Source organism: Thunnus thynnus, chromosome 19 (genome assembly GCF_963924715.1).
Source record: "Thunnus thynnus chromosome 19, fThuThy2.1, whole genome shotgun sequence".
In the NCBI taxonomy this organism is placed as follows: Eukaryota; Metazoa; Chordata; class Actinopteri; order Scombriformes; family Scombridae; genus Thunnus; species Thunnus thynnus.
The window spans coordinates 4,576,562-4,596,397 of NC_089535.1; the positions used below are offsets into that span (position 1 = coordinate 4,576,562).

General features: G+C 38.2%; 1 protein-coding gene across 3 annotated transcripts in view; it reads right to left on the reverse strand.

The window, feature by feature from the left end:
* Positions 1-869: 869 nt before the first annotated feature.
* The window catches only part of LOC137170372 (metal transporter CNNM4), a 39,247-nt gene continuing 20,280 nt past the window's right edge, over positions 870-19,836 (reverse strand). The window contains exons 6-9 of one of the 3 annotated variants that reach the window (XR_010924605.1): positions 15,967-16,056; positions 12,020-12,195; positions 5,704-10,543; positions 870-5,573 (exon numbers count right to left, since the gene is read on the reverse strand). Coding sequence is in view for 2 of the 3 variants with exons in the window: in XM_067573694.1 (XP_067429795.1) it covers positions 9,959-10,543; positions 12,020-12,195; positions 15,967-16,056 (851 nt within the window). In the remaining variant the exon portion in view is untranslated. Of the gene's footprint in view, positions 10,544-12,019; positions 12,196-15,966; positions 16,057-19,836 lie in introns of all 3 variants that reach the window. The other 2 variants (XM_067573694.1, XM_067573695.1) reach the window with 2 other exon arrangements.

The following is a 19,836-nucleotide window of genomic DNA, read 5'->3' on the forward strand; positions in this document are numbered from 1 at the left end:
AAATATACCATCCAGTTCGTTTAAAGGTGCAGTGTGTAGAATTTAGTGGCATCTAGTGGAACGGACTTGGCAGAAAATGAATATAATATTTATAAATATGTTTTAATTAGTGTATAATCACCTGAAAATAAGAATCGTTTCGTTACCTTAAAATGAGCATCTACAATCTGCAACCTCACCACTAGATGTCACTAAATCCTACACACTGCACCTTTAATACTGTCATCATATCAAACCCGCCCCCTTATTGGATGAACAGCTGTGATTGGCCCGACGTGGGCCAGGCCGGCTGGAAATCTGTCTGAACGGGAGGGGGGGCGTGAGACGCATCAGCCAGAGCAAATAAAACATGAGCTCATAGAGTCGTCTGGTTTCCAGTTTAGTCTGAACACAGATTTTAACTTGATGGTGAAATTCCACTTTAATTGACTTTGCTGCTAAGTTTTGCCGTTTTGAATGCAGTCAATGACTCTTTCAACGTACATATGGGCATGAGGGTATTGTTTTAAAACAGACTTAAAAATATTTGAACTTATCCTTTAACGTGAGTTGCACCTTTATCACCATTAATACGGTTTTTAAAGTCTTAAAAATCCATCTGTTCCTGTTGTGCATTCCAAATATTATTATATTTTTACAATAAGGGTTTGTTTTCATTGCTGCAGGGTATGAGAAGTGCAGGATTGGCACAGACTGACTGACTGTATGATTACCAGCTTCCTTTTGATAACAAAATTTGAGGATCCACCCACATGTCTTGTAAACATTTGTCACATCAGTTAATGTGAAACGAGCCGTTAGTTTCTGCAGAGCAAAAGAAAAACTTCATGTCGACCACAATAATCCGCAGAGAATCAAACAGAGACCGATTTTCTGTAGAGAAATATAACTCAGGTTTATTAACCTCATAGATTTCTTCAAATGCATTACAGTAGTTATAAAACAGTATGTACACATTGCTTTAAGTTACACAATCCATGTTTGGAAGTGCTCCCCCTCCCATTTCTGTTCAACCATTGTGGTAAAAGAAAAAAAAAACATTCACAACCAAGACAAACATGTTACAGCAGTGTCTGAATATTAAAAACCTGCCAAACAAGTATTGTGTGTCCACTCTACAGACGTTGGGGAAATGAAAAGGGAAAATAACTTTACTCACAGGACCGTTCAGCATCAGTTTATTGTTGTAACTCTTATCATTTTTGTATTTCAGGTCTTTTAATCATCTCAAACCTGCACTGAAACTCTGAAAAACTTGATAAATACTGCCTGATCTGTCTGTGTGCAAAGAAAAGGATGATAATAGATGCGAAAACATGTCGTGGGGGCCACTATTCTCTGCTACTCTTCACTTTGTTTCTGCAACTCGAACAATTCAAAGAGACTACGTGTGAATGATACACAGTGTTGAAAACTCAGTAGCCTGAGAACCCAACAGCAGAAAATATTTAACCTTCGTACGGGTCTAATCATCACACCGCAACAGGGGCTGCTGATAAGCCCTGCTCCCCCGCTCCAGTCCCATGATGGAAAAAAAAAAAAAAAGGGTCTGAACAATAAAAATGACTTAGCAGATCTGAACGGCAGTCAAAGCTGGAGGAATTTCAATATTTCTGAGCGGTGGGAGAGGAGCCGAGATAAGGGCAGGATGAAGAATATGTGAAGAAAAGGAGTGAAAAGTGAGAAGGAAAGCGTGGGAGGAAATATGAATAAGAGGGAGAAACAGGATGGAAAAGGATGGGAAAGTACAGAAAAAAGGCTTTTGGTTATCATGTCTAGTGACAAAAAATATATATATAGAAGAAGGCTACAGAAGATAGGAGGAGTAAATCTGAGGTCAACTTGGTGCAATGTTTATTGCTATGCAATGCCTTCCTAGTAAAACAATAGAAATAAAACTTGAAATAACATCAGAACATCTTTCATTATAAATAGATGTAGGCTATTTTCTCTCTCTTAGCATCATACAAATGCTCTTCATGTACAGGTTATTTACAGTAATTTAACACAAACAGCAATCAGGGGAGTGAACACAGTGTTGCAACCCAATAAAGGCTGCGTCTTACAGCTGGAAGCCCGTTTCACGCCTTCAGGTACACACCTTTAACAAAACAAACAAATAAACAAACAAACAAACAAACAAAAAAGCAATAAATACAATGTTTACAATAAATACAACATTACTAAGTCAAACAATTTGTTTTTACGTTTCCCAGTACACAAACTGGTAGTCATACAGCCAACCAGTGGCTTCACTGGAAACCAGTATAAGACCAATTGCTACATGAGACCTATATGAACCAGCAGGCAGGTCTAAAATTTCTTCGAATCGAGGGTAAGGCTATGTTGACTATACAGTATATTTGCATTAAACAAGCAGGTTTTCAGTGAGCTGAAAGGTCCTGCTGAATAAAATCTATAGTTTCTCAGAGTGATGATCGTTCCCATGGCTGGATTTACCAGTTAGGGCCCCCCCCAGGGTGAAAATGAGCTGCTGGGCCCCCCATTAAACCCTCCCGCCCCGCCCCAGTTCCTCCCACTATCTCTGCGTTGTGTGTTGGTATTCCAATACCGGCCCCAGGTTTGCTCTGCAATCAGTTGATAAAACACAATTTAGCAATATGCATCATGTAAGCACAAAACTGAAATAATGAAACTAGATTTTGAAATGTCAAGATTTCACAATTAGAAAATTTAAAAAGGACTCCCAAATATTGTGCTTTAGTGGTGCATATTAATCCCAATAAACATTTTTAATACATCAAATCACTACAAACCAGTTGACCCTGCGGCTTTTGCTGCATTCATGTCATATGGGATCAATTGCAGAGATGGGAAAGTGAAGATTTGTATGATTATAAAAATGGTCTAGTGAAGGTTGAATAGTGTGCATTAACAAGTTACCATCATATCTAGTAAATGTTCGTTTATACACCTTAGGTGACAAATTTACAGGCGTCCCTGTTTGCTTGATTTTCACTCGCTTCTATATTATGAAGCGCAAAGTAGAGATGCTAACGAAACATGCTAACGGTATCAATACTGCAGACCATTTCTATTACCGTCATTACCGTGATTATCGTCGTTTTCAGAGGATTTTCAGAGCAGCTCTCCTGCCTCTACTGGTCAAACAGAGTCAGTCTGTCGAGCTCTAACTAATCTGACCATGACTTTCTATATTTTATCATTAATCATAATTATTTTTTAAACTATGAACAGGTGCAAAGAATCTAAGAGTCACAGACACCTGACTTTAAAGTAATTTCCAGTTAACTGTCTTAAACTGACTTAACTATATTTTACCACTAACAGAAGGATTTCAGGACATGTAGATTATCATGATAAAACCGTTAACTGTGATATTTTTTACCTACGATAACTGTAGCATGAAAATTTGATACCGGACATCATTAGTGTGAAGTTAGCTTACAGGAAAATACTCTCGTAATCCCAATCATTCTGATCTGATATGACATGAAGGCAGCGATTTTGGGGCGTTTTTGCTCAGTTTGCCCGGTGGGTAATCCAGCCTTGATCTTCTCACTCAGGAAATCATCCCACAAAAAAGGAGAAATGCTTTGGAATATACACTTTGAGACTTATGCTACATAACTCACAAGTTTAAAGTGTTTTCAAATCAGTGCTAGCTTATACAACAGTTTTTATCTTTTCAAATAAATATCTCTCACTATATATATATATATCATCAACAAAATAATTCATCTTTACAGTCACTTAAATTGTTTCAGTGTCACCGCATACATAGGAAAAAAAATAGGTAGATCACATGCTAGCAGCTTTAACATCAGAGCTCAGCTCTTTCGCTCCACAGAGAGCGAGGAGAGAGCCGCTACAGTCGTCTTCCTGTTAATCATCTCATCATCTTCAGTCCACTGGAACACAACCAAACATCCTCCGACTCACTGTCTGCTCTAATAGGTACAGTATCATTTACACACATTAAAACTTCATATTGTATCAAGTGCCATGTATGAATGAATCCCTGTTTTTTTGGAATGTGGTGACGACACACACACACATCGTGCACAAATTGTGAGAAACGCTGTCAGGTCACAAGAAGCAACATGAGGGTTTTTCCACTACGTTTACAGTAGTGACCCGAGCTGAGACAGGGTTAACATCACCAGTGTGAAGTCAGTGTGAAGACATGCGATGGAATGTTTGTTGTTAAAATCTCAACGAGTCATTGTGCTGCGAGTGTTTTCAACGTGCCGACTTGATAATCCACGAGTGAATCCTTAACCCCCTCGGGGCTCACCGTTAGCTCAAAAAGGTTAATAAATACAACAAGTGTGAAACAAAGTTGAAGGAAAAGCTCAACATTTTTGGGGAAATACTCTTTTACTCGCTTTCCTGCTGAGAGTTGGAAGAGAAGAAACGGCTTACCGCTGATCTGTCCCTTAAATATGAAGCTACAACCAAGAGACGGTTAGTTAATCTTAGTACAAAGAATCTCAAATCTCAAAGAGCATCTCTAAAACTCACTAATAAACACAATATCTTGTTTGTTAAATCCTTACTCTATGAAATAGAATCCTTTAATTTTTTACCTTAAAATTTAATTAGTTTACCCATTAATAGTGATGAATTTAAGCCATTTTAAGGGGCTTTTAAGGGGATAATTATTGGGTAAATAAATAATGGGTTGTAATAAAAAGTATTTTTTATGGATTATACCCACAGATTAAGGAGCTCCTTTTATCAAACCCTTCATAAAACCTTAAATTGATAATTAAGGGATTATGTACCCCTTAAATTGTATTTAAATTGTTAATTAATGGCTTTTAAAATTAAGTTGTTTTAAGGGTTTTGCCTTTTGGACAAATTAAGGGACGTCTGGCTACTATACTAAACTTCTTAAACCTCTTAATCTCAGATTAAGGGGTTTAGAATAGTAAACGCCTTAATTAGGGGTCAATTTAAGAGTAATTAGTGGTATTTTAAGGGATTGTGGTTTTACGGTGCCAGACTATTTTGTGGCAGAAGTGATTTTCTAAAAATTACTTTCATAACTTGCCTGTTTTACATTTCCATTTTTGTACAAATTTAACAAACAGGATATAACGTGTTAATTAGTGAGCTACAGATAAACAAATTTTTTTGGATTGAGCCAGGCTAGCTGTTTCCATTCTTTATGCTAAGCTATGCTAAAATAAGATAACTGTGTGCTGGCTGTGGGGTCATATTCAACCGTCAGAGTGGTGTTGATCTTCGTTTCTAACTTGCGGTAAGAAAGCGTATGAATAAGCATATTTCCCAAAATGTAGAACGTTTCCTTTAAGCTAGCTTTAAGCTTTCTGTAGCCTCGGGTTTACGTTAGCCAAGAGCTGAGAAAATGCAAGTTCGAAAAGTCTTTTTGTTTGTAATGCCATAACCTATCGTATCATATCATACGTGAAACTAACTAATGATATTACAAGATAAAAAATTAGACATAACAGCAAGACTAGTGGGGACTTGTGAATGTGAAATTTGTCGCTACAATCGAGGACTCTGAGGTTTTCTGTACCTTTTTTCCAGGAATTTTGGGGTATTAGACTTTGGGGAATTTCCTTTCAAAAGTTAATAACTTACTTCCACTTTTAGATGACTTAAATACTTTTAGACCCAGTATTTTTCCGCTAACATTCATCCTATATTATATACTACATTATTCCAACATAAAATGGACTTTGAAACAACATTAAGACCTTCATGTTGGGATATAAACAGTAAAGCTTTATTCTACGGGCCTTTGATTCTCTAATAAATTTAGGTAGTTTCTAATCAAGGACGCAAGTATTCAATCTAGTACTAATTATCAAATAGAGAAAAGGTTATGCAACAGTAATTTTAGTTGGTTTTGGGAGGAATTTACTTAAAGGAAGAGTTGGACATAATACACGTATTTGCTTTCTAGCCTTGAGTAAGATAAGAAGATCGATACCATTCCCACATCTCCAATTAGCTTTATGCTAAGCTAAGCTAAGCATATTTATCGTACAGAGACGAAACTGTCTTCTTATCGAAATCTTGGAAGAAAAGCAAATAAGTGTGTTTGGGTGGAGTTTGGGTACTCTGACTCATGACCTCAGTATTTCTAAAACCTTGCTCAAGGGCCTTGAATAAAAGGAGAAATGAGAGTTTGGTTGGGATTTTTGTAGTTTGCTAACAAATAAAGTCGTCTTGTGAAGGGAATATGTAGAAATGCCCTTTTTGAACTTGGACAGCAAATGACATTAAATAAAAATTTAAAAAAAATTCCCAACTGCGCTGCGAACACACCTCACACTGAAAACTATAAGCATTAAACTACTTGTTGCTTTCTGGGTTATTTGGTCTTCATGTCATTTGTCTGTTTTGTTTTGATTATTAAATAGCGTGAAAATGAACACAAGTGCTTAAACACAACGTAGTGAATATAAATAAGAAGCCCGGTGTTACTTCCAACCGAGAGTTTTGACATCAGTTATGAACTCAGTCCATCGTTTCCTGTCAGCGAACGCACAGTGTTGCGACGACTTTAGATCCAGTTCGGTCAGCTGTTCGTGTCTTGATATCGTGAAGCGTTGAGACGGAGCCGCCGCACCGAGCTCTGTTCACAGTGAGGAATATTTTAGAGGAGATGCTAAGAAGTGGAAGCTTTTCATAATAAACATCATCTGAATTACGCAGCCTGTCCTTCAACTCACACAGCAGGAAGCAAAACAAATAAATAAAACCTCTAAAAATATAAAACAACAAATAAAATGTTAAATACATATAAAATTACTATTACGCAAAATAAATATTTTCATATTACTCTTGGAAATTAAATAATTTAAAACATATTGCCTTGGTCGAGAGGTAGGCCAGGAAGACACCCACCTTCACATCACTAGTAATGTGCAGGTGGTAAATAAAGGACCATTCCGCTGTTTCTGCAAGTTTTAGCCCCTTAACTACAAATCAAGTGCAATTTACAATATTCAATGTACTATTTTCCATCTATCTCTTCAGGCAGCCATTGATCTCCATTAATTTCTGTAGGATACAAAAATCAAATAACAGATTCTTGTTGATTTTGTGCTGGAATAATTATAGATCTTTATATTGTTTAATTATGATCTGGTAATAAATTAATACATCTTTAAAAAAGCTATTACTTGATTAATTCAATTTGCATTTAAATTGCACATTAATAAACTCAAAGTAAAAAAATCAAATAAAAAGATAATTAATTTTTCCAATTAATAATAATATTATCTTATTCTGTCTTTAAAAGATTCATAAATTATTTAATTTTAAAAAGAAATAGTATAATTAACTAATAATTAAAATGATTTTACTATAATATTCCATCTTACAATTAATTTGTCTCCTACTTAAACTACTAACAGATTCAGTTTCCAGTTTGTGTTTGCTCTCATTTAAAGACGTTAATCTTTAATTTCAAGGCAGTGAGCCACCTAAAAATTAAATTTAGTCCGACCCACGTAGCAGCAGAGGGAGCTCTGATTGGCCAGCTGTTATGTATTATGAGAATCTGGCCAATCAGAGCTCTAGTTGTTGCTCTGTGTGTTGGCACACTGCCTCACCAGTGACAGTGACACAGTGGACCGTTATCTCACATCAATATTACATCTAACACAGGCCTGATGTTCACTACGATGGATTAAACACCTCAAGTGAATTTCAACAGATTTTCACACCATACAGAAATTAATGGAAGTCAATGGCAGCCTGGAAAGTTAGAAGAACACCTGCAGCATGGTTTGAAGATAGTCAGGAGTAATGTAAAGTATATATGGTTTGTATTAAATGGGCTCAAACATGCAGCGTCAGTGGTACAGTGTGGCTGTTTAACTACAGAAGCCGTTCAGTACAGTGAATCTGGTCTGTTTGCTGGTAGTTGAATTGACTCACTGGCAGCTCACAGACAGCGGCAGGAGACACATAAATTCATTCATTCATCTGTTACAACTGCCTTCATAAGAGCCATTTATTTCTAAATAATACACTCAATCAAACAGCCGTTCTCTAACGAGGCCTCTAACTAAACAAAAACATTAACTTTATAACCTTTAGAGGTTTAACTCTTTGGAAAAATAAAAAGGGAAATTCGAGATAAAAACAACTGAACTGACTTCTGTCAACAGTAACCTGTGTAGGAATGTAGGAAGTGTTTGAATCACTAACAGGACTAAACAATGACTAACGAAGTCCCTTCAGCTGGTCAACTGGCCTCTGTAGCTGCATTTAACTGATCTATCAAACTGATACTGCCCCAATTAAATTACAGTACAGTGTGACATCGTCAGTCAGAAACCAAAAATAAAGCCTCTTACAGAGCAGTAATGATGGGGGCACTATCACTGCTAATAATTTAATTAAAACTTACATTTTTTTCTTTGTGTTAATTACAGTTTTGACCAAACAAGCCAAGACAAACACCAAGGATCAAAATAAAAATATTCATTGACGACCCCCTTTTTTTCCAACTTTGAAAAATGAGAATTAAGAATAAAAACTAAGCGATAATGTGAAAGACGCTGCATATGTGAACAGAAGTAGTAAACGGTGTGTCTTTTCCACTACTCTTGTGATAGAGCAACACCTGTAACCATGGTAACAGTTTACAATAAAGATTAACTGTAGCCTCAAAAAAATGCTCAAAAGACATATAAATTAAAAATGCAGGACAAAAATGAGACTAAAACGTCTTTAGTTTTTGTGGACTAGAACTAACAAAAATCTAATCACTAAAGTTTGACTGAACCTAACGTACATTATCGTCAGAAGCTAAATCAGCTAAAACTAAATCAGCATTAGTAGCCAAATTAAACTTCCAAGGATATACAGCATATAAGCTGATTTCTTATCAAAAACGTATTTTAAATTTCAGTTCGAGCAACACGTCTTTAACGAAACAACGTCTCATTTATCCTCTAGAATCCACAGACATCACTGTCAACAGTTGACAACGCGATTATTCCCTTATTATAAAATAGTTTCACAGTGACGTCTGTGAACGACCCCACATTGTTTCTGTAAAGGCACGTTGCTCTTTTTAAATGTTTCACCGCTGTTAGCACAACAAAAATAAAATTCCCTTTGCTTCCGTTGCACCGAGGCAGAATCTCAAAAAATAAAACCACAACTATACTTTATCTTAACAGACGCAAGTGAGAAAATAAATATATCTTTTAGTAATCTGTGTGAACTGATCCTTTACGAGCAAACATACGTAACTCCATCTACGTTTCTACTCAGGAGTGTTCCCTGTTCATCTGCCGTCTTTTCACTCTATTCTTGATCTGTTTCTGTGTTTGGGGGGGCGGGTGGGAGGGGGGAGACATGCAGGAAGGGACAGACGAGGATTCCTGTTTACAAAAATACACACAATGTGCTGACCGTCAGCATCCCTCAGACATCTACAGAAAGGTTCAGGAGACCACAAGCAAACAGGAACAGAAACATTGACTTTATATAGAAATATGGACGACACGTCTCCACTTCCTGCCGCTACGTAAAAAGTGAAGCCAAAATATCTCCTTTCCGGGAGCGGCCATCTTGCATTTGGAGTAGAGGCGAGTAGAGGTTTGAGAGAGGCTGTCGCAGCTGTCAATCATGATGTCACACCTCTTTTTTTTAATCCTTTTATCGTCAAATAACTAATTAAAAAACAAACGTATCAGAAAAATGAGCACTTGGACAAACATCAGCATTATAAGAACTACCTAAATTTAATTGGCGTGTACTTTTTACTTTTTTTTTAGTTTGGCTCATGTCCCATCCGTTAACATGGAGGGGGCGGGACTTATGACCTATACCACAGCCAGCCACCAGGGGGCGATCCAGGTGTTTTGGCTTCACTTTCTGGGCGTTGTCATGGCGTCGATATTTATATACAGTCGATGAACAGGACGTAGCGCGAGTATGTGTTATGTAAGTGAGCGCACAGGTAGTTTAGTTTTAGTTAGATGGTGCTTTCAGTGCGTGCGTGACTGATGGTTTGAACGTGTGGGTGGGGGTGGGGGTGTGCCTGGGTGTGGCTGGGCCTACGGGGGCCCACACAGTTCTGCTGCTCACTGAGCAGAGCGGCGGCCTCTCCCGACCCCTTCTCGGAGCCGGCAGAGGGCGAGGAATGCTGGGATTTGGAGGAGAGGGAGGAGGACAGAGTCGGGTGGGGGTTAGAGGCGCACGTCGCTGTACTCAAGGAGGACGGAGGGCTTTGTGAGAGGGGGGTGTGGTTATTCGGAGGAGGAGAGGCCTGAGGCAAAGCCTGGCTCGGCCTGCGGCTTGAAGAGGAGGAGGAGGAGGAGGTGGTGGTGGTGGTGGTTTGGGGCAGAGCGGTGCGGCTGCCCGGCGGCGTCGGCTGAGCTTTAGACGACGGGTGCTTTACGGGAGGCGTGGCCAGGGGCAGCGGAGTGCGAGTCCCCGGCGGCGTCACGGGAGGCAAAGAGACGGACATGTCCAAGCGAACGTGACTGCCGTCTGGAGACTGCGGCGTGCTGTCCAGCCTGGACGCCAGGAGACCGTTCTGGTACTGGGAACGAGTGACCTGAGGAGACAAAACACTAGTGATAACTCTCTTTATCTTAGCTTTAGCATCTCAAACAAGTCTTTATCTACTGGACAATGAGTTGAAACCTTAGTAGTGGTTTGAGAAACATTGCAGAAGTCAGACCGTATCTCGCTTCTCTATGAACTTATATAAAACGCTGCTGCCGAAGTTTTAACCACAACAAGTAAAAGGAAGGACGTTAAACCCATTTTAGCATTTTGACACTTGCTTCCTGTCTCTTTTACAGTGGATTTTAAAATTTCATGACTAGTTTACAAGCCTGTAAATTGTTTAACAATTTCATATTTGTTTCCTAAAATCCTAAACTTTTTAAGTAATTAACTGAAGTGTTCGTTGCCTTTACAGACTAAAAGTTTACTTTTATTTTAAATTTTACAATGACTATTCTACGCTGTTTTATTGTATTTGTATAATGTTTCGTTTAGCACTTTTAAATTTATTTGTTTAAATATTTTTCATTCTAAACATATAATTATGCATATACTGTATATGCACAATTTGGTGTAAAAAATTAAGTTATTATTATTATTATTATTATTATTATTAGGTGAGCAGTGAGTTCTGTATATCTATATTATATTATATATTTATATATAACCACGTTATTCAGCTGATACATCATGTTATTAAATGCAGTCTGACCTAAACTGATTAATGATAAATTCAAAAGAATAACTGCCTTTATCATTCAATAAATTCATTCTCTAAATGTCTAAACGGTGGTGAAATGATGAGAAGAGTATATTAGCAGCTGACATGTTGGTTCTCTATGTATCTGAAACTGGATACTAATGAGTTAATAAGATATTATAATACTCAGAACCTCAATAAAAATACAGAGAAAAATATTTTTTGTATAAACAATTTTTCTTACTGTAGTTGGAGTTATTTAATAAAGGCAGTATTACTCATTCTGACTCATAACAGCAAGGAAATCTTTTGTGAATTTCAGCTTAACTGAACTTTTTCTTGATAACAGGAAAATGATTCACACACACTTCATCTTATCAGCGTGGAGTTAAAATGTTCATTTCTTACTTCTTATCACATTAGCTAGAGATACTAAATCAAAGCACGAAACGTTTGAATTTTAGAAGATAAATGGAAGTCTGACTAATTATATGAGCTTGCTACAGATGCTTGTGTGGTCCTTATTCTGTATTGTATTGTGTGTGTGTGTGTGTGTGTGTGTGTGTGTGTGTGTGTATGAATGGGTGAATTTGGTATGTTTTAATTATTTGCATTTATAGTAGCAGTTTAAAAAGAGACAAACAGAGACAGAAGGGCCTCCTCACCTAAAATAAAAGAAAGTGTAATGAATAGAAATAATTCATTATAAATATTTTTGTGTATATTATTAATTTGATTGTTTTAGGGTACAGTAGGATAATGTTGGTCCCTCATATATCAGACTTAACAGCATTCATAACTGTTGCAGTGGTTTGCAGTTACCTTGACAAACTGCAGGTCTGTCAGAGCACGTACGCAGAAGTCTGGTATGTACTGGAAGGGGGTTCCTGGGATCTGAGTGTTGCTGCCGCCGACGGAGCCGCTTTCCGGAGCGCGCTCAGTGCAGCTCAGGGACGCCGAGCGGTTGAGGTTGCCCCCGTGAGACGGAGAACGGAACTCTGGGATTGGAAAGAGAAGAAAGAGAGAGTGAGTGAGAGAGAGAGACGAGGAGGGTGAGGACGCAAGAAAGAAGAAGAAGAAGAAGAAGAAAAAAAACAGCAAGGGCAATCATGCACACACACACACACACACACACACATAAATACACACTTAAACATTAACAAAAGCAGAAAACACACAGAAAAATAAGATGATGGTGTCAGAAAACAGGGATAAAATATGAGCAGTGAGGTCAGATCACACAAACACACAACGTTAACATCAACATCACACGTTTACTATGATTGATTGATGGCGTAGAGGTGAGAACGTGTTTCAAACATGCCATGCGGCGAGGCAAAGTGCATCGTTTGAGCGTTTCGTGGCTAAAAAAAACAAACAAACAGGAGCTGTTGTGGAGCTGAGAGGACGGAGCTCTCTCATTGGTTTGGGTTCAGTGATGTCATGGAGAGGGGACACGAGCACATCCTCGCTCTGGCCTGAAGGTTAGTGTAGAAGGAGAGCGACGTCGGTGATGATCACAGAACTTCAGTTGAAAGTCGTGTAAGGGGGAGATCAGGCCGGGAGGAACGGCACAACATCTGCGCTTAAAGGAATAGTTCCACGTTTTGGGAAATACTCTTATTTGCCTTTTTTTTGCTGAGAGTTAAAGGAGAAGATCGATACTATTAATTACTAATAATTATTACTTAAAAATCCCCCCTATTTAGCACTCATAATAAACAGTTAATAAGTGGTTTATAACACACTATGATGTGGTTGTAAGCAGATGTAAGTGTTTATTTATGTATTTGTCAACAACTATAACTCCTCCTGTGGGCACCAATAATAAAATACAGCTGTAACAACATAAAATATGTCTTCATAGGAGAAGTTATAATTGCATTTTTAAGTGTTTACATTAAGAAACACTTAAAAATGTCCTTATATCTGCTTATAACTACATTATAGTGTGTTATAAACCATTTATTAATTGTTTATATGCGTTTACTGCTAAATAGGAGGACTTAAAGTAAAGAGTTCCACATAATCAGCTATCCAGCCTCTATTTAAAACCAATCAACCTCTAAAACTCACTAATTAATACCTTAGCTATCCATTTTTCATACCTATTAGCTTCCCTACAATCGAGATACGTGTGTGAACAAAAAAGTTGAAAGTTGCAATATCAAATATTTTCTTCATGTGTTAATTTTGACTTTTACTGATCAAAACAAACCCCAAAGCCACCGTTGGTGATATAAGCAGCGCTCGCAAATCACTTTTCTGAAACAGGCCCGACGCATGAGATTGGTATCGATCTTCTCTTTTTATTCTTTGCAAGAAAGCAAGTAAGGCTATTCCTCTAAATGTCAAACGATTCCTTTCATCAAAGGTCTACGGTCATCAGTCATCAGATTATGCTTCTCCTGTTGTTGATATAATGTCACAGGAGTGATGAAAAGCATTTGACCGTGGATCAGTGTTTCAAAGAGGAAGAGGAGGAGGAGGAGGAGGAGGTGGTGGTGAGAAGGTTAAGAGATTAAAGGACTCCGTACTCAGGGCCCCATCCAGCAAGTCTGTCGGGACTCTTTTCACGCTGTAATAATCTGAGAGTTTATGTCTGCTGACGATCTGTCAACGAACACTGATAGGTAAAGATTACCAAATAGAGTGAGGTTGGTTGAAGTCAAGCGTCTCTTTAATTCAAACTGAACATATGTTGTAGGCACGGAGAGTCTGCAGAGTCTCCGTGGAGAATTCTGACAAGACAAAGGAAAGTCACTAGTATATATTGATGGCCTTGATGCCCTGGGGAGGCACCTTTAGTTGTTTACAGATTCCTTCTAACAGACCAAGACAAAGCTTCACAGAGCTCTCCCTTCCACATGATGACCATGATGTCCATATGACTATCATAGTGTTCCCTTCAAGACCCTGCCGCCAAATATATACATACATATGACCATACCTACTTAACTAATACATGGATTTTTCTATCAAACACCAACCTGCCTCCGTCCTCAGCTGAACATACTACAGTTTGCTTCGTATTATAGTCATTATAGGTGAATCTACTGTAACGTTAGTCAATCAGTTAGTTTATTGGCAGAAAGTCAACACTAATTTAGTCGTTTTAGTAAAAAAAAACTCAAGGTCCACTTACTAGCTAGTTCTGGAGCTTTAAACTGCATCTCAAACAGATATAGTTTGTTCAGAGGAAGACCATGAGATGGGGTTGAAAGTATAGCTCGACCGGTACAAGATTTCTGAGGCTGATATTGATATTTAAGAGTTTAAAAAATCCCATAATGATATATCGCTTGATAGCAATTTTTTTTACACAACCCATAACGTTATTTTTATCAACTGCAACCAAGAAATGTACCGAGCAGGATGTTTTACAGATGAAAGATAAACTCGTCATTACTCTCTTGTGGCTTCAAAACATCCATTTCTGTCAGTTATCAGATCCACCTGCAATGAGTTGATATCAGCCAACATATCTGTTGGAGTCTGGTTGAAAGCTCTAGAAAACCTGTAAGGACCTTGAGTTAAGACGGTTTTTTTAGGTTAAACTAATGTTTGAATGAATGTTTACACTCAGCTGTTATGATAATTGATTAATAGCTGTAATAAATCAAACATTCTCTGCTTCCAGCTGTGATTTGCTGCTTTTCTGTGTTTTGTATCTTTGGGTTTCAAACTGTTCTTCAGACGATACAGTTTGAAGATGTCAGATGGGTTTTGGGAAACTGTAATGTGTATTTTTCACTGTTTTCTCACATTTTATAGATTAAATGATTGAACAATAAATCAGTGACAGATTAATGGATAATAAATGCAATCGCTGTCGTTGCAGTACTAATCTACTGATGTCTTTTCTTCTATTAACTCTATATAAGTCTAATTTACTCATTTGTCACCAGAAAATAGTGAGAAATGGCCATTATTATTTCCCGCAGCCCAAAAGTGACTTCTTTAAATTGCTTTTTTTGTGTTTGTTTTTTTTTTTTTTTTTTTTTTGCATCAACAATCAAACAGCCCTAAATTTTCAATTTGCAGTGATGTAAAACAGAGAGAAGCAGCAAATAAATAGAGTTTGGGTTTTTTTTTGTGATATTCTACTGACAGCAGAATAACTGATTTACCTTCTGAATATATTATTAATGGACTTTTTTGTTAGTGACCAAAATGCATCCATAAAATCTTTTGATTCAGTTTTAATTCCAAATCAAATATCTGACTGCATTTCATTTGGGTAAATGTCTTATATGCCTGCTTGTGTTTAGACAACATTTAACATTTATGAACTTATTTTTTAAATGTATGGCTTTTATTGGTGAAATTTAAAAAAAAAAAAAAAGGTATTGGATGAAAACTTTCTTATATTCCTCAAAATAAGACAACCAAAAAGCGTCTTTTTTGGCATTGGTAGAGTCATATTGACACTTTATATCATTAATATTGAACAATTTCAAATTGATACCCTGTCTGTCCTACTTACAGTATAATTTATCTAACTATTAAGCAGGCCCCTCTTTTAAATGTCAGTCCGAATAAAGTCAAAGATGACTGAAAATAGTAAAAAAAAGTAGAAAAAAAGGGCAAAAGGCAAATAAAACTTTTAAAAATGAAATGTCTTGAACTCTTGTCAACTGTCGGTGTTCACTACAGGTGTGTACTTGCTGGAGCAGGGCTCTGAAGATGATGGAAAGAGTAAATGGTGAAACTGGCTTAACGAGGAACCCCCACCCCCCCACCCTCCTCTGGCCCATGCGAGTGTTTACCTGGGAAACGAGAGAACAGAGAAAACCTCTTAAGAGAGAGGCGTCTTGGAGGGGGGGACGCCACTGATGGGGAGAGAGGAGGGGTGACAGCTGAGAGAGAGGAGGGGGGAGGAAGGGGCAGAGAGAGAGAGATGAACTGGTTTATTTATTTATTTTTTTAGTTTTTCCATTTCAGCAGAGTGTAAATCGCATCCTTGCCGGGTTTCCACTTCTCGTTGGGTGAAGCGTCTGGAGGTTTTTATTTTCACTCAGAAGCCTCAGCAGCTTATTCCACTGTCTCCTTAACCCGCTGTGTTGATTGGTTGGGACGGTAACATGTTGCTATGATACATTGCACTGCATCATACACTGTACAGTGAAGCTCACTGAAATTTTTACTCTCTATGTTTGCATCTTCTGCACTAAAAAATAACTTAAATTCTCTTAAAGTCCAACTGAAATCACATCTAATTTTCCCTTTTTTGAGTCAAAAATAAAGTCAATGTGTTTTTAAATGTATTGTAAATAGTTTTCATTATTAAAATGAAGAGAAAAAATATCAGAAAGTCTCCTTTTTGTCTCAGCCGGCTGGAGGGGCGTGTCGGTGTCTGTGTTTGATTGACAGCAGCTGGCAGGCTATCAGTGTTACTCTATATGAACGGAGACAAAGTAAACAAACTGCTGTAGCTACAAGTCATGTACAGACAGTGTGTTGCGATAAGGGATTGTGAAGAGCACCAACCAAACAGCACCTAACGGGTCCAAAGTGACATTTGAAGGTATGCTGAGCAGCTTTGCAGCTAATTAGCTATCTCGCACCAAACAAACATTCACTGACGTTAGCAGTGAATGTTTGTTTGGTGACTTGTTCAACAAGCTAAGCTGCAGGACAAGTTGTGGGTTCATGTTTGTAAGATATATAAGAAGGAGACTTTAGCAGGAAAGCTAATGTGCGTTGTTGTTCACAGTCTGTGGCTCTTGTATTGTGTAGCAGGATGCAATCAGGCTCAGTGTGACCATCTGCTCTGCCGATAATAGAACGACGCGTTATCGCTTTGTGAAAAGATTTGATTCGCTGTATTGAACTAAGGACTCCAGTTATGTAAGCGGATGATGGAGCAGTATCGAAATAATGTAAAACTGCGGGGTGCCATCATGAAATTAGAGAATTTACAATATAAATTTGTCCCTTTTGGTTTCTGATTTTTTCTCAAAGGAGAACACAAGTGATTTGATGTGTTGCTTTGATTTCAGTTGGACTTAAATCAGTGTTCAAAAATTCATCCAGGTGCAGAAGATGACAAGACACAGAGCACATATAATACTTTGAATTATGTAATAGATAATGCCTGATGTCGTGTATGTTTACTTATTTGAATGGATGCTACACCTGACATGAAGCTGAACCACCTCTGTAATCACACTGCAGTACTCTATGTATGAGTGCAGTAGTAGTTTTTCAGTGTTTGTAATTAGAAATCTGACAAGTATCTTTCCTAGTTAACAACTTGGGGTCAGACTGATACCTGAAAGAACTCCCAACAAATATCTGTATGTGCTACTGCAGTAAACCGGACGGGATTATTACATAACTGGCTGGGTGAGTATTTCATTCTGGACTGTTACAGGTTTGTTGATTAAGTTCATATATTGTCACACTAAAAAATGTTATACTGTTGGTTTCTATGTCTTTAAATTTTCAATATCTGATGTTTTGTCCACTTGTTTTCAGCAGGAACAAGTGATTACCTGAGCAGGTAGTGTACAGCGGATTTTTAGAGCTTTTTCTCTAACAGAGGTAGTTAAGTTAAAAATTGCATGGGGTGTTTAGGATGAGAAATGGTCGTATGTTTGGCTTTAAGTGTTTGACATATACATTTACATGACGCTGGACACGCACACACACTGAGCTGCGTAATGTGCACATAAAGTACAGACAGCATTTGATCCAGGACAGAGAGAGAAACAGAAACAGGTCAACAGGAAAGGAAAAACAGCAGAAAAACATTTTATCAGCAGTTATAATCACCAGCAGTGAAACAGCAGTGATGTGCTTTATAAATGCTGCCTTGATAACTGACATGACAAGTAGGCTCAAACACCTGCCACACACTGACACACACAACCTCTACTTCCCCATTTCAGGCCCTGTGTTCAGGCTACACCTGCATCTTTTTGTGTAAACTTTGCATAATCAGGGAACATGGAAAACAGCTGTGTACACTTGTTGCCTGTGTGGTTGCTCCTATATCTTCATTTACTACAAATCTCACATCACAGCTCCTCAATCTGCGTCCCTGCTGGCTAAACACATCAATGAAGCAAATCAAATGACACAAATTATTAAGTGTCTTACAAAAAAAGTCTTATGGGAATCCTGCTGAGTAACCTAAAGGTAATTCCTGCAGGAACTTAAACTTTAACAACATTTCTTGCAGGAATTTAAAAGGAAATCAGTATAAACGGATCCTGCACAACCTGGGAATCCTGCAGGAACTCGAGAGGACTTTATCCTGCAGTATTATTGCTTTGTTTATTTCCTACATGATGTCATTAACTGCATCTCGCCTCACATTTGCACCTGCTGCATTACAACAGCAATTCGGATTAAGCCTATTGACTTTTCCACTCCTCTCTTCAAACAAACTGCTTCATTACCGACTCACTGACTCAGCTCTTTGTGAAAGGACATCAGCAGACTGTGGCAAACAGAAAGATCTTCACAGAGGGGGTAACGTGCTAAAGGGATTCCTGCCTATGCTAATCATCCTGCATGTTGGTCCTTTGAGAATTACGTCAATACATACTGCTGTGGTGCCTCATGCAGCAGAACCATTCCTCTTTTTTATTCTACACATTACCTTCTTCTTTCTTGTGAAAACCTGGCCCCTACATTACCCACAATGCAACTTGACCACCGAGAGTTTGGTCAGAGACTGGGGTGTTTTATGCTAGTAGCGGCTAATGTAGCCTGGAGCTGCTAGCGTCTAGCAGAAATGAGGAGCTACACGGGTTTGGTAACCTCATGTCTTTTTAACTCCACACCCCCAGATTTTTTTAGTTTTCAAACTTGTAGTCTTCAGCCCCAACTGACGCTGACTCAGGTGACATCACTTGAGGCAGTTTATCAGATTTTGTCATAAACTGTAAAAAAAATATGGACGTAGTCTCCGTGACGTCACCCAAAGGTTTGTGGACTGCCATTTTGAAGCCTTGAGTTTGGCGATTTGACCATCGCCATCTTTCATATTTGGAGCCAGAAGTGACCATATTTGGACAAGAGGGTGGAGCTGACCCTAGCGCTAGCTACTAGTTTGGTTAGCATGGTGCATTTGGTTAACTGTGATAATGCTAATGTTAATTTCCACTAGTGAAAAACAGGCTTAAAACCATTAAAAGAAAATGTACTTACCGGAAAAACTGAACAGCCGACTCCTTAGAGGGTCTTTTAGTGCAACCAAACACTGGAGATCATTTTCTTAGGCCAAAATGTTACAATTTACTTTCATGAACTGAAAACACTGAAATAGCAGCAGCTACGCCTTTACTCTGTGAATCAGGGGCTACGCCATGGTTACGTTATGTAACTTCATCGTTGTTGCCGTTGCCGTGTAGTGACTTGTCAATCACAAGGTAGCCACGCCCTAAAGCATACACTGCTTTATCATCTATTTTACTCTAAACGGGACCATAATTTACCAAATCAATATCATGCTGTATTGAAGAAGAATTGAAACTAGCGATTGAGACCATAAACTCAACAGTTTACTGAGGTAATAAGTCAAGTGAGAGGTAGGGTCATTTTCTCACAGACTTCCATACAAACATACTTCTTTTTGCCACCAGTGGAGTCGCCCCCTGATGGCCATTAGAGAGAATGCAGGTTTAGGG